At 44.1% G+C, this 15491-nt stretch overlaps 1 protein-coding gene across 2 annotated transcripts; it reads right to left on the minus strand.

Annotated features, from left to right (window-relative positions):
* On the minus strand, positions 1 to 14014 carry sncgb (synuclein, gamma b (breast cancer-specific protein 1)). Of its 2 annotated transcripts, XM_030400125.1 has the most exons (6): positions 13528 to 14014; positions 9420 to 9461; positions 7886 to 8013; positions 7070 to 7087; positions 4048 to 4089; positions 1 to 2481 (listed from the first exon to the last, which is right to left on the minus strand). In XM_030400125.1, exons 1-6 carry the CDS (start codon positions 13646 to 13648, stop codon positions 2473 to 2475), a joined length of 360 nt encoding a protein of 119 aa, XP_030255985.1. In that variant the 5' UTR covers positions 13649 to 14014; the 3' UTR covers positions 1 to 2472. The 2 variants fall into 2 exon arrangements, with proteins under 2 accessions (XP_030255985.1, XP_030255986.1); XM_030400126.1 differs by lacking the exon at positions 7070 to 7087 and having other exon boundaries at positions 13528 to 14010.
* Between the last annotated feature and the right edge of the window lie 1477 nt (positions 14015 to 15491).

A 15491-nucleotide genomic window follows, 5' to 3' on the forward strand; every position in this document is an offset into this window, starting at 1 on the left:
TTTCTGGATTTCAACAAAACCTTTTTAATTTCACCGGTACTGTTTATAAAATCAGCGAGTCTGCTTTGATGCCAACTTAAACATGGTGTGCGGCTCGTGTTCGTGTTTGTGTACTTGAGGTGGGATTTGTGATCGTGTCTTGTTTTGTGTGTGTGTGTGTGTGTTAGTATAAGTGTGGTGTGTGGTGTAGTGTGTATGTGTGTGTGTGTGTGTGTATGTGTGTGTGTGTGTGAATGTCAGATTGCTTGATAAGGCAACATGCAGTCATCAGTTTCCATTGGCCTCAAAGTAAAAACACACAAACCTGCTCCATACACACACATACATACACATACACACACACACATACACACACAAACACACACACACACACACAATTTGCTGGCTGAACCGGTTCTATGTTAACACACACATATATATACACACACACATACAGTGCATACAGACACACACGCTGAAGCCGGGCAGACGAGCAGTGGAAGGGGGCATCACACCGACTGAGAGGAGAGGCAGATCCTCTGATTGGCTGAGACGGTTGATGGGCGGGGGCTTTGGGACGAGTCAGTGAGAAAATAAAAACTACTCTAACGAACAACTACGTATCCCAGAATTCAAGCTGTACACAGAACTACACACAAAACCCGAGCCCTCTGCTCTCAGTGGATGTTTTTCATCACAGAAGTCTGAATAACTTGCTCCTGACGGCATGCAAACCAGTTTCACAACGACGAAAAAGCAACTACACGATAACAAGAGGTGATCATTGTCAGCTGCTCATTTTTCCTCCTTGAGTAAAGCTTATTTTCCCCCCCTTTTCCCCCCTTTAATTTCCCCTGAAGTAGCTTTCAATTTGATCTGATAGATATTCTGTGTCAGCTTGTTTGTATCACTCGTTGAGGGTTAAAGTCATCATTTTTTGTAACAGACTGACTTTACAAAGACGTTACAGTCGGGCAACAGTGGTTATTTAACATGAGGCAGAGTAGTTTTACTCTTACTTCTTGGTGTGAGTTTGAAGTAACGTTCAAAAGCCAATCACAATTGCAGGGAGATTCCTCTGTGGATCAAATCTGATTATCAGTTCTTGAGTGTTAAACTCGCTAATATCTTTGTCTCTTAATGCACAACTATTTAAAGGGGCTCTAAGTTGCAATTTCTAGACATGTTTATGTTTTAATCTTAGTTTTTCTTGGCCATATGTGAGCGGATTGTAACATGACTCGAAAAACAAGGCTGTCCCCGTCTCTCTCAGTTGCATATGCAAGCCTGTGGACAATTTGTTTTACGTCGTTTTAAAGCTGCTGGAGTGGATTTTTTTTCCGTTCGGACTCGAGTCGCAACAGCCCGAAGGATGCCACATTCCCTCAACTCCGCTAATGGAGAGCAGCGGTAGCTAACGTTAGTCTAGAAACGGGGGGAGTTCCACTGAGGTCAACAAACGACGGAGCCCCTTCGACGCTTCGGGAGAGGCTTCTGAATTTTCCTGCAAAAATGTTTTTTAAAAAATGAGCGCTGCGTATTGCTTCCTGGTTAATGATGCTGCAATTACAACCCTGTTTTTTTTTTCTCTACACGTCGAGGCGAAAAAACACGCGCTAAGCCACACGAAGCTACACACACAGGACGACCGCTACTCTACGGTTTACGACACGAGACGAGTCATTCTACACATCTGTTCATGCAGTCTATCGTAGCTACCTAACTACCACACACACACAACAGAATGATATCTGTCCTCGATGCAGACGATTTCCCCCCTTGCACAAGCCTCTGGAGATTTATTTTACACGCCGGCAGCTACACATGCACGCACACGCACACCCTACGTATAAGCTATCACAGGCACACAGACAGCAGATCACACACCCTCTCATACCCTGCCTCAGTTACTGTTATTGTTGTGGACTGCAGAGGCTTTGACACACCCAAGATTTGACATGTTTGCCCGGTGTGTGCGTCCGTGCTGGCATTGACTGTATGTACTGTATGTGTGCGTTCCATGCATGTGTCGAATGAAAGGTGTATCTGTGTTTTGTTTGCGTGTACGTGTGTGTGTGTTTGCGTGTGAGGTTTCCCTATAAGTTGGTAGGCGTGAGGGGTGAGGGGGGGCGAGGGATCGGTAACAACACCAGGGTTCATATCAGGACGACACTAACACACACATGGGTGGGGCGAGGGTAAGACGGGCAGGTGGAGGAGAAGCTACAGGCTGCAGACAGTCAGAGGGGAGGAGGAGGAGGAGGAGGAGGAGGAGGAAGAGGGGTGAGGACAGGTGGCTGCTTGGGGGGAGGAGGTGTGAAGAGGCAGAGGGGGAGGTAAGAGCTGAGGTGCGGCATCCGGAAGAGTCTGTTTTAGTTGATTTTGGTTCTGTAAAGTCACAAAAAAATATGTTGAACATCTGGAGTCTGGTACAGCGAGGCAAGGGGAGCGAGGGGCCGCCGGAGAGCACGGGAGGGGAGGTCCTGAAGAAGACTAATACCCCTGGAAGGAAGGAAAGAAGGAAACAAAGATAGAAACACAAGTCAGTGGTGGAAAGTAGCCAAGTGCATTTAAACTGCTAAGAGGGAAACTCCAGTATTTTCAAACCTGGGCCCAATATTGATATGTTTCGGTGTGTAAATGATTCGTGTTTAGCAAAAGTTTTGGAATCGGTACTCCAGATTGCCAAAGATGGCTGAAATGTAATCATTTGGTGCAGTGCCGGCCCTGAGTAATTTGGTGCCCTAGGCAAGATCTTAGCCGGTGCCTTCTTGCATTGCAGGCAATTTCACAATCAATTTTCATACACTCACACAGAAACTGGATGTATGAATTCAAAATTGTATTTCTTTTAAGTCAAAAATATCACACCAAATAAGGAAAGAAACAAGTGATAAAAATACAATATAAATAAGGCATTACGCAAACATTTTATCTCTCAGCCTCAGAGTGCCATCTCTCTCTTATCTATTGTCAGCCGCTTTGCAAAACGACCTCCAGCTCCGACCATGTTGCCATGTGGGTATTGTGCTCCCGGCTATCTTCATGAACCTTCAGAAAGTGGCTTGCATTTTTCCAGTCCTTTAGTCCTTCCTTAATAAGTCTGTATACTTTTGGAGAAAACATTTAGCCGCAGAAGCAGTGCAAGCTACTGGGGCAACTGTGAGCGACGAGGGTACGTCCACTCAAAGTGCAGGCTGAGTTCTTTATCCCAAGACATTACAGAAACGATCCCTACAGAAAGAAACCTTTTTTTGTCAAGTAGTGAGATCCAATTTGTGACCAGAAAGGTCTCCTTCTGGATTCTCGACAGCGGAGTTGCTGCAGGAAGACGACAGAGATGAGTTTGGAGTTTACGTTGAGAAACTGCGAGCAGTAAATTATTCTCAAACTCATGGCTGAATGCTTAAAGGAGCTCGTCTCCTTTAACAAGACTTGTGTTTCTTGTCACAAAAAGGATATTATTATTAAGAAAAAAGGTCTCTCTCTGTAGGAATCATTTCCAAATTACAAGCAGGAGAAGTTACGCGAACGGTCGCAGTTGCCCCAAAGGATTTCATTGCAGCAGTATCGACTCAGATCGACTGGACTGATAGAAACCTTTTGCTTCTTATGAATATTTTAAATAAAACATGTACCTATTGGGCCCAGGTTTAAAAATACTGGAATTCCCCTGAAAGTACAATTTCGAGGTACATTTTATGCTGCTATGTACTTCTACTGTGTGGTTGAAGTAATCCGACCATTTAGAGTAGAAGTAGTACACTTTAAAAACCAGTGTTTTACTATGACATGATGTTTAACCTTGCCTAGAAGCAACGGTAAAAGGCTTCTTACACACTAAAGCATCAGTATCAACAATCTAATAATGTCACACAGAGTAAAATATGGGACATATTTATCAAAATGCTTTTACGTTAAGGTTTTGGTGCTTTCACTTATGTAAAGCCTCCGAAGGGTTAGGCAGCAAACTGTACGCTAAAATCAAAAGTGAAAGCACTCCTCAGAACAATGGTCCCTGTCAGAAAGTTAAGGCGTTGCCCATTACCTGGGAACCTGTTTACTCACCTCTCCTCCTTCCCCACCCTGTTCCATTCCTCCATATTCGCCCTGTCAGAGGAAATGAGAAGAACAAATCAGTCTCAAATAAACACAAACAGGTGGAGCAGGTTTGTCTGAGATGGTAAAAGGATGAGGTGATGGCAGGGTGGAGGGCCTCAAGCACCAATCTCCTTCTAGCTTTGACTTTCCTCCAGCTCTGATATAACAAAGCGTTAAGACTACAGTGACCATGCTTTCGGGTCAAGTTGACTCTTGCCATCATGCTTCAGATGTTCCCCGGGGGTCTGTTAGTCAGATTAAAGCATCACAGCATGTTAAGAGGCTCCTAGTGCATGCCATGAATACATTAACTGCTTTATCTTGCGTGCTGGAGATGCGGCTGAGAGCGTAAGTGTCGCTTAACGCTACACGGAGGAGCTACATGGTTAGAAATGGGAGAATTTTTAGTATTATCAACCTTAATCACACAAATGAGCGAGCGTCTAAGAGGTCGGGGGGAATCAGTTTGCTCTATTCAGAGGAAGAAACTGTGAATTAGTGCTTGATTAAGTTTGATTCAATGGAAGCTTTTATTGTTGGCTGCCAAACGTGGCAGTAATTCAGCCAAACGTGTCTGCAAACCACAGATTTGTTCACATTTGTACGTGCAATATTGACATTTTTAGAAAAATTTTCATTATTTTTTTGATGTTACATGTTTATGACCTGACTGTGAAATCAGGAGGTGGAGAGGACGATGGCCGGGTTTGCCGGCGAGGAAGCTGCCAAGCCACTGACCACAGTTCAAGACCATGTTTCAACTTCTCTTAGGAGGAAAACCACTGGATATTTTTAAGGTGACCTCCGGACAATTTGTAGCCGTGTTTGTGGTGACCAAAACACATTTTCCTCACACTAACAGAGTGTTATTTGTGCCTAAACCTGATCTGATATTGTCAGCAAAGTGCTGTCGCAAAATTATGTAGAAAACTGAACCTCAAGAAATATAAAGTTGACTTTTACACTTTATGGAAATTTCATGGTAGTAGGTGGTAATTACGACACAACAGATTTTAAATTTTCGTTGAAATTACCCCAAAATTACTACAATAATAAGAAAAAAATGTATAGAAAATTACCTCCATATATTTCGATAATGATATTCTATTAAGCTGCACCAAATCACTTCACGTTAGTGGCCTTCTGAGGGGAAGTTGGAGGGAAACTAGTTGGAAGTTAAACTGTGACATCTAACTATAGTTTAGTGGCCTGCTGAGGGGAAGTTGGACGGAAACTAGTTGGATGTTAAATTGTCTCACTTTAGTTTAGTGGCCTGCTGAGGGTAAGTTGGACAGAAACTAGTTGAAAGTTAAACTGTCTCACTTTAGCTTAGTGGCCTGCTGAGGGGAAGTTGGACGGAAAGTAGTTGGAAGTTAAACTGTGACATCTCACTTTAGTTTAGTGGCCTGCTAAAGGGGAAGTTGGACGGAAACTAGTTGGATGTTAAATTGTCTCACTTAAGTTTTGTTGCCTGCTGAGGGGAAGTGAGACACAAACTAGTTGGAAGTTAAAGTGTCTGAACTAGTTCAGTGGCCTGCTGAGGGGGAGTTGGGTGGAAACTAGTTGGATGTTAAACTGTCTCACTTTAGTTTAGTGGCCTGCTGAGGGGAAGTGAGACACAAACTAGTGGGAAGTTAAAGTGTCTGACCTAGTTCAGTGGCCTGCTGAGGGGAAGTTGGACGGAAACTAGTTGGATGTTAAACTGTGACATCTCATTTTAGTTTATTGGCCTGCTGAGGTGAAGTTGGACGGAAACTAGTTGGATGTTAAATTGTCTCACTTTAGTTTAGTGGCCTGCTGAGGGTAAATTGGACAGAAACTAGTTGAAAGTTAAACTGTCTCACTTTAGCTTAGTGGCCTGCTGAGGGGAAGTTGGACGGAAAGTAGTTGGAAGTTAAACTGTGACATCTCACTTTAGTTTAGTGGCCTGCTGAGGGAAAGTTGGACGGAAACTAGTTGGATGTTAAATTGTCTCACTTAAGTTTTGTTGCCTGCTGAGGGGAAGTGAGACACAAACTAGTTGGAAGTTAAAGTGTCTGACCTAGTTCAGTGGCTTGCTGAGGGGGAGTTGGGTGGAAACTAGTTGGATGTTAAACTGTCTCACTTTAGTTTAGTGGCCTGCTGAGGGGAAGTGAGACACAAACTAGTTGGAAGTTAAAGTGTCTGACCTAGTTCAGTGGCCTGCTGAGGGGAAGTTGGACGGAAACTAGTTGGATGTTAAACTGTGACATCTCATTTTAGTTTAGTGGCCTGCTGAGGTGAAGTTAGACAGAAACTAGTTGAAAGTTAAGGTGTCTCACTTTAGTTTTGTTACCTGCTGAGGGGAAGTTGGACGAAAAGTAGTTGGATGTTAAATTGTCTCACTTTAGTTTTGTTGCCTGCTGAGGGGAAGTGAGACACAAACTAGTTAGAAGTTAAACTGTCTCACTTTAGTTTAGTGGCCTGCTGATGGGGAGTTGGGTGGAAACTAGTTGGATGTTAAACTGTCTCACTTTAGTTTAGTGGCCTGCTGAGGGGAAGTAAGACAGAAACTAGTTGGAACTTAAGTTGCAAGTTGTTATTATTCTGGTAATTTTAAAAAAAAAATGTAAATGTGAGTTGGTAATTAGTTACCAGCTTCTTACTATGAAATTCCTGGACTTGTTGCTTATCAAAGGTTTGCAGAAACGTACATTTCCAACATGTATCATTGGGTTGAGGAAAATGTTTGAATTTGGAAAGCATCACAACAGCTTCTCTTTGCTTTCTTCCCCTCTCAACGCTCGCTTACTGGACTATTAGGTAACACGCACTGAGATACCAGTTCATTAGGTACACTTGTGCCATTTAATGTAATCCAATGCGACTGGTTCTGCAGGAAAATTCACATTTACTGCAGCTTAATTGGATTAAATCATGCAGGCGTAGCTAACAAACAGAGGCATGCAAAGTATCCGCTCTGTCTCTCTCCCCAAATATCTCCCCACACACTGCTCTGTCCAACAGGCACCTCGTATACAGGCTCCTCCTATCAGGAAAAACACAGATGAGACACAAACAACGTCAACGACAGAAGCTGAGAACAACAGCAACACGAGACAGAAGCGTTGCCACAAGACAAGACGTGCAGGAAAGACACAAAAGTTAGATGTGAGGTCGTCTAACGTCCGACAAGATTGTTCAAAACATTAGAGCGAATGTAGAGAGAGCCGTCGCTGTCACAAATCAAATAGTGTAGGTCACATCTTTAATAACTTAACAATGCAGCTGTACAGTACATTTGAGCTTTAGTGCAAATACACAGTGGTTCTTCATGTTTTAGTGCTGAAGTGACTGATAATAAACCAATAAATCAGTCAGTTAGCTTACTGAAGATGCATGTTAATATTGGTCAGTCATTGATAAGAAATGTCGAACTAGGACAAATTTGAGGGATCTGTATCAAGATTGTTTATTAATTTTATGTTTCTGTTTTGAAAAAATGACAAAAATCTTTATTAAACTCTTTAAAACTATCAATAATCATATGATCCTATACATTTAAGTTTAACATCAAGTAAAAATGTTAAATATTTCCTGGTTTTCTCTTTTTTAAATGATTATAAACTGAATATATATTTGGGTTTTGGACTGCTGCGTCACCCATAAGATCCACATTGTAAATATCTTATAGATTATCTGGATTGAATTGCTCAATTATAATAAAAAACAATCAGTAGATTTGAAACTGAAGTGTGTCTGCAGCTCTCTGTTGTGTTTAATATATGAGGAGGGGTCCATCTTGTGGCAGCTGTCTGTGTAACCAATGGTTACCGGGATGACTGACCTGGTTCATCAATCCGGTCGACGCAGCGACGTTCTCGACCCCCTCCACGCCTGCCTGTGACACTTCGTTGGCCCCGGCAACCACTTGGTCCCCGACGATGTTGGTCTGATCCACGGTCCTGTTGGCCACTGAGACCCAGACGGAGGACAGTTAGTGACATCGGGCCGTTTCCATGGAGTCAGATTTTTTGAAAAATAATTTCCTGTCGCTCTAAAATGTTTCAAAATTCAATCAAACTATTTGGATTTTTTACAATAAAATGTGCAGTGTATTACATTTCTCTGTTTTTTTGTCTCTTAAATACCTTTTGTTGTTGTATTTATATCAGTGAAATGGGGGGACAGAATAGATATGGCAGCCCGACTTGGACAAACCACTTAAAGGACTGCACTAAAGGTGGAAATCAGTTAAGTAAGATTAATATTATGATTTATTTGCTAATAATAAATATTTCAAATATCATAGTCTGTGTTTTCTCTTCTGCGTTTAGAACTGGTAGGAAAAAAAGTTTAGCCAGGATAATTTCTTTTTTTCTTCCAAAGCCCCCTAACTTCTGTGAAAACACTTGATAACATTTTTTTTCCCCAGATCCTCAGAATAATTTTGGAGAAAAAAAGTTTTTCTCCAGATTCTTTTTCATTTTTTTTCACAGATGGAGGAAAAAAAATTCAGGAACTGGCAAAAAATGTCCTGGTGCAACATTTTTGTTCCCCATCAACTCTCAAGTCATAAACACGGGAGAGAAAACCACTCAGATCAGACTTGGAAAATGGAAAACCAGAAAAAGAAAAGTCTTCCTGTGTCCCTCAGGGCTTCTGTTGTAGCTTAGCATATTTAAGATCTTCATATTGCTGTTATTATGTACCAACTCTAAACTAAACTTTCATGCTTTGGCGAGCCTCTTTGACTTTAATTGAAGTGTTGTTCTTAGTATTATAAAGTGTAGCAGACTGAAAATGAGTTATCTCTAATGCTCATACACAGGCATGAAACAGATAAGTCGAGTAAGTTGATGAAAGTGTAAATTGACTTTCATCGTAAATTTTGTCATCATGAAGGAGTTCTTACATGACATCACCTGAACTTTCTCAGTTACCTCATTAAAAACCATGTCGTTAACAATACTGACCAGAATATTTGCAAAAAAATTTACATTGCGTGAAAAATCTTTCGTAACGGAAGTGTTTTAAAACAGAAATCTTCAGTTTGACACGATAAAAGACGTCAAGGATGAAGACTAACTGGCTGTTTCTGCAAATATGGTGGTCTGATTAACGGCCAGCGGTCCTGCACCGACTGTGTAAGAGACACAGCTACTTGACTCAGACAGTGTTTTCACTCTGGACACAATGTTCTCAAGACGGACAGATATACACCTGAGAGAGCAAGAAAATACATCTGACTGCTGGATAACTGGTAAAAAAATTTAGCTTTGTGTTTCATGCAGACATTTGGCGAACGATGAAGCACTGTGGTCTGAAACACACACACACACACACACACACACACACACACACACACACACTTTTCTTACCTGTGTTTACTGATGACACAACACCCTCCTTTGTCTTACTGCCTGAGAATCAAACAGAGATTACAATCAAATCAATGAACATAACCAGTGTTCTCTCAGTGTTCATTATTTTACATTTCTATGGATGAATTCTTTGTCCTTTAATCAGCGAGGCACCTTCAGGATGTGATCCTGAAATTTTCTTCATTCTTACTCGTCTATCAATCAATCCGTGGCCCTCACACCTGACTGACGACTGAATAATTTAGAAAATATAGTTCATGATGTAATTAGAAAAGAGCAAACTTGTTTTAAATTAAAATGCTGAACATTTGCATCACTGTACTTATGTGAGTGTCCTGATGTGTTTCCCTGCTGCTTTAAAGGAACAGTTCACCAAAAAGTGAAGATTCAGTCACGAACTTCTCGTGGCGGTGGCGATGGAACGTCAGGTGGAGTTTCGTAGTCCATGAAACATTTCTGGAGCTTCCAGCAAAACAGCGCTGCAGCATTCTCCTGAACAACTGAAACACGAAATGGCTCCAAAGTTTGTTGTAATCGAAGTCTCCAGAAGCTGTGAGATCCCAAATTGATTTGAAAAGTCATTATTTACAGCATTTTTTTAAGCTGAAATCTTCAGCTGCTGAGCTAAAAGCTAGCAAACACTAACGTGGAGTGGGATGCACAAGCTCGACCTCAACATCGAGGTTGTGAATAAAGTCTTTTCACAACAATTTGGCTTCTGCAGACTTTTTATGATTTCTTTTCGTACGGTTGTGTTTCTTTAAACAAGTCTCCGTCTACTTCAGTTGTTAAGGAGAACGCTGCAGTGCTGTTTTGCTGTGAAAGCTCCAGAAATGTTTCACAGACTATGAAACTTTAACTTTCCATCTGCTTGGGCACGCGTATGCAGTAGATGAATATTAATTTTTTAGGTGAGCTCGTGCTTCAAAGTGAATTTCCCCCCCTTTTTTTGTCTGCGCTGATCGATACAGTTCCCATTATCTTTCCCTTCCAGCCTTGACATATTAGCGAGCTCTACAAATCTCAGCTGTGTTTTTCGGGTAATAATTTTTTTTGTTGGAAAACATCTCGTGAACCGCAGCGCTCTGTATCCCCCCCCCTCTGCTCAGCAGCACTTTGCTCATTATAGTATGATCCCAAGCAGATTAAATTGTGGTTATATAATCTGACAGAGCGGCGGGCGGATGGGACGAGAGAGAAATATCTGCTGAAAGAGATGAAAGGGAACAAACGGGGAGGAAGGTAGAGAACCCGGGGAAGGAAAAGCTCGAGTAAATCTGCAGAACAACACGAGCTCGTGCACACCGACTCTCCCTGCACACAGATACAGATGCTGCCATCCACCCGTCCTCCTCCTTCCTCCTGCATCCCTCCATCTCTCTGCACGCTCCCCGTGCTACATGAGCCACGTGCCTGAGTACTGAGCAACACTGCAGCACAGGCCGACACACACACACACACACACACACACACACACACACACACACTGCAATGACACAGCTTCTTTCTCCCTGTCGACAGGGGGAGCCCCTCGAGTGTCACTGTGAATATGTGAGCCCGTCTGTCACTGTCACTCAGGTCAGTGTATATGGAGTGTCTGCATCCTCTTCTTCTTCTTCTTCTTCTTCTTCTTCTCCTTCTGGTGAACCTTCTCGACTTCCCCTTGAACGTTAATTATTAAAACAAGACTCGTGCAGAAGCAGAGGCAGATGCAATCCCATGTGAAGCACAGAGGACACCGGGAAGCAAGGAAGCTATTTTTTTTCCCTCCACAATAATCCAAACGATAAATGATAATCCTGATGGAGAGCTCGCCTCGATAAATGAAGATTGCGGGGATTAGAGTGTGTGAACGCTTTCCCCTTATTATGAAATAATGTATTAAACGTGCAAAAATAATATGGCTTTGGTCTGTTTATTTTTTGTCTTTTGTTTTTTTTTTTAGTCAGGGGTGGATTTGTGCCTGATGAGATGAACGCTCAGACGTGCCCCTTATTTAATGAGCAATCCTGTCAATGGGGGGGGATTTGCAGCAGTGTAGGAGACATAATGTGCACTGAGGCATTCACTGCACACACACTCAACGTCAGAATGATGAAACAAACTACACAGATTATAATTAGGAGGATAATTGGAACCTTTTTCTTGAAAACTGAGCAGGAAATTAATGCTTTGAACATTTTCTGGCTCATTCTGTAATGAAAAATCTGATTTTTCTGATACACAATCCACCAGTGAATGAAATGCCCATGAAATAAGAAGTCTGGGGTGATAAAACTGTACAGCAGAAGGCTTTTTTCGGAGCTTTTTCGTTCAGCAACTCTGGGGATTTTCCTTTTTTTCCGTCCAGGTCTCGACACTGTGTCCTCGTCCACATGCTGACGTCTGCACTCTGCTGCAGGCGGCTACAGTGTTTTATCGGACGCCATCGACTCGCCTCACTTCAGCGATCACACCCCCCTCTTCTCTTCCTCCCCCGCTTATGATCTGGGTGTCTCACTTTCTTTTTCATCCTCTTACCTTTCTCCCCGCTCCCCCCCCTCCCTCCATTCTCTCCTCTACCTGAACCTCACCCCTCCACCCTCCATCTCCGTCATCCCTCCATCGCTGCATGTCAACTCTCTCTTTTCTGTCCCTCCATCTGTTCGTGCAGGAGCCACGAGACCAGAAGCTCAAAGCTTTTTTTTTTTTTCTCCTGACATAACGCCCCTCCCCTCCCCTCCTCTCTCTCTCTCCCTTTTCTCGCTCTGCCTCCCCCCCCCATCTCTCCTGTGTGCATCCCTCCATCTTTGGATGGGTGGCGGTGGTGTTGGAGGAGGGTGGGTTTAAGAGCAGTGGGGGGAGGAAGGAGGTTAGTCATCGCAGCAGCAGCAGAAGCAGCAGCAGCAGCAGCACACACTGGCAGGCGAATCCTGCTGCTGCAACGCCACACATCAACACGACGATGGGGTGTGGAGGGTGGAGTGGGGGGGTTGATGGGAGAGCAAATTGCTGCAGTGCTCAAGTGATCCTTGCCCGGTGCACCTCACCTCCCTCACCTCCCTCACCCCCCTCCCCCCCCTCCCCCCTCCTCGTGACTCTCTCTCAAGCACATCGGTGCAGACTCTCCGTCCGTTTCCATCGTCGTCTTTAAATAATTTGGGAGCTGCTTGTGTGACGGCGCCGAAGAAGGGACGGACTGCAGATGACGACGAAGACTTCCACTCGGCTAACTCCTCACCCGCCCTCCTACTTTTACATCCCCCCTCCCCTCCTTTTCCCTCCTCTCCCCTCCCCTCCCCTCTCTTCTCAGGCGGGCCTAAAAGCCTGGCACTCGGGGTAACCTTGAGATGTGACGCATTAGCTGCTCGGGCTAATATCGAAGTGCTTGAAACTACGGCACGACTGTGAGGCCGCTTCAAACAGGGATTACATTCGTGCCATTCGAAATGATCAGCCCTCACGTGAACGCATCTTTAATTGTGAATCTATGTTTAATGGCCGTGCACACACCTCAAAAAAACTGAGTGGCAGCCCTTTAAAATGTGGGTCAAATGTATTCTCTGATTAATTATTTACAGTGACTTAATAAAAGGCAGATAAATTAAGTCTCTGGGGGACTTTATCGCTGTGTTCAGTCCATCACCGCTCGTCTGTCCACAAAACCATTAAATGTGAATAAAATAAGACGGGTCGAGGCGCCGCAGACGTCACGAGATCCTGCAGAATCCACTGCTCTTCCTCTCTTCTCCTCTTTCTCTTTTATTCTTTTTTTCCCCACCCACAGTCCTCCACCAGTTCCTGTCCTTCCTGCAGCCCAGTTACAACTTTCTCCACCTCCACCTCCACCTCCATCTCACCTCCCCTCCTCACTCCATCCATCAGACCCCCACCCTCTGCCCTGCACCATTCCTGCAGCAGTATCCTACCAGTGCTCACTCCATCCCCTCCTCTTCCTCCTCCTCCTCCTCGGTCCCTGTTACTTCACACAAGTGTCCCAGACATGGACACCCATGGGACCCCACCTCAGACACATGATGCAGCCACCTTAAAAAAAATGAGTGCATCCCCCACTCCCCATCCTACAAACGTACCTGTTTTCGCCTCCACAGACACAGATACGTACCTACATACATCACCCCTTCCTTGGTTTTGGCTGCCGCCTCCTCCATGCCGGCTTTGGTCTTCTCTGCGGCGGCCACCACCCCCTCCTTGGCCATGGAGAACCCCTTCATCAGTACATCCATTTTGGGCGACGAGACTGCTGGGCTCCCCTGCTCCGAACGGGCCTGGCTTGGCTTGGCTTGGCTTGGCTTGCTGGTGCTTACAGTGAGCGTGCGGAAGAGATGTGATGTGAGATGTCAGAGTGTGTGTGTCTGTGTGAGGATGCGTGTGTGTGCGCTCGGTGTGTGTGTGAGAGAGAGTGTGTGTGTGTGAGAGAGTGTGTGTGCCGGTGGCTCCTCCTCCCTTTGGTGCTACAACAGAGGACAGAGAGGACCGCACAGCAGGGCTACAGCAGGCAGACTGAGAGGAAGAAGGGGGAGGAAGCAGCCGGTATGCACGAGATGTAGAGAAGAGGAGGAGGAGGAGGCAGAGGAGGAGAGACGACCGGATGCTGCAGCATTTTAAAGTCATGCTGCAGCCACTCCTCCACCCGTCATCCATCCATCCATCCATCCATCCATCCTCCCTCCTCCGGCTTTGCTGTTTGCATTTTTTGATTGACACGTTGCCGTGGACACACCTTTCCCCAGACGCCGGGCTCGTGTGAGCACCGTTACATAACCGGAGAAGCATCATACGCCGTGTGAGATTATGTCACTTAATCTGGAAATCCACAATACGTTTCCTCCTTCCCCCCTTTTTTTTTCTGATTTGGAGTGTTTTTGTCTGATTATGTCAATATTTGTATCCGTCACGACATGGGCTTCACTGAACTGAATTTAATTGATTTTGGGGGAGAGAAAAAAAAGAGTTTTTGTATCGAGAGGAGAGAAAATGCTTTGTCATCGCCACCTGGATGAGTCACAGCTGCCCCTCCCTCTTCCTCCTCCTCCTCCTCCTCCTCCTCCCCATCATCCCATTCCTCCCAGACATGCCGACTCAGCAGCACAGCGATTTCTGGGCACAGTTTTGACGAGACAACAGCCCAAATTTTTTGTTTTGTTTTCAAGCCACCTTTTTTTTTTGTTCCAAACCAAAAATGAGAGAGAGATAATAATAATCGCCAACACAGACTGAAAATAAGACGCTGCAGCTCTACATATTTTTGGCACACGGTCGGTAGACCTGATGAAATGGAGGAGAGGGGGGAAGTGATATATTTGCTGTGCTGCTGGAGCAGAGACGAGGACATCATGTCTTTTTCAGTCCGGCTGCACAGACTCCCGCTGCCCTCTGGTGGCTTCGGCACATACTGCATCGTGACACAGCACTGGTATCGATTACTGACGCTTTACTCTTTAGAAATGTTTACTCATCAAGCATTTTTATCAAAGACAACGTCTGAACCCCACAACCCCAAAAACAGTCACACATTCTGTTGTATTACCTAATTTGGGATGAAATTACAGTTAGAGTAAATTGTTGCTCCTCTTTAACAGCATCACTTGCAGATTTTTGGGGCCAAGTCTTTTATCTTAAGTCAGTATAAGAGGACATTAGTACTTTTTGGTATTTCAGAAACAACTCTATTGAAGTAAATATTCTATTATTATCTCTTATTTTAGAATTGGAATTCAGCTATAACAGAACTGTCCAAACTGAAGAATAACCTGAGTAAGATGGTGAGGATCCTGTCCTAAATTCAAAATGATTGCCGTAAATGTGGCCAATGAGGATGTGGAACAACGTGAAGACTTAAATATTGCGATTGAAATGCTACGCAAACAACTGGAGATGCTAACACAGAAGTTAGCCAGTTGGGGCAGCCAGTATCGAGGTTACCCTGTTGTTGGAGAAGGTAACTTTTAAGTTAGCCAGTTAGAGAAGCTAACATTAATGTTAGCCAGTCGGAGAAGCTTTATTGATGTTAGCCTGTGGGAAAGGCAAACATTGATGTTAGCATGCTGGAGAACCTAATATCGATAT

Source organism: Sparus aurata, chromosome 20 (genome assembly GCF_900880675.1).
Source record: "Sparus aurata chromosome 20, fSpaAur1.1, whole genome shotgun sequence".
NCBI lineage: Eukaryota > Metazoa > Chordata > Actinopteri > Spariformes > Sparidae > Sparus > Sparus aurata.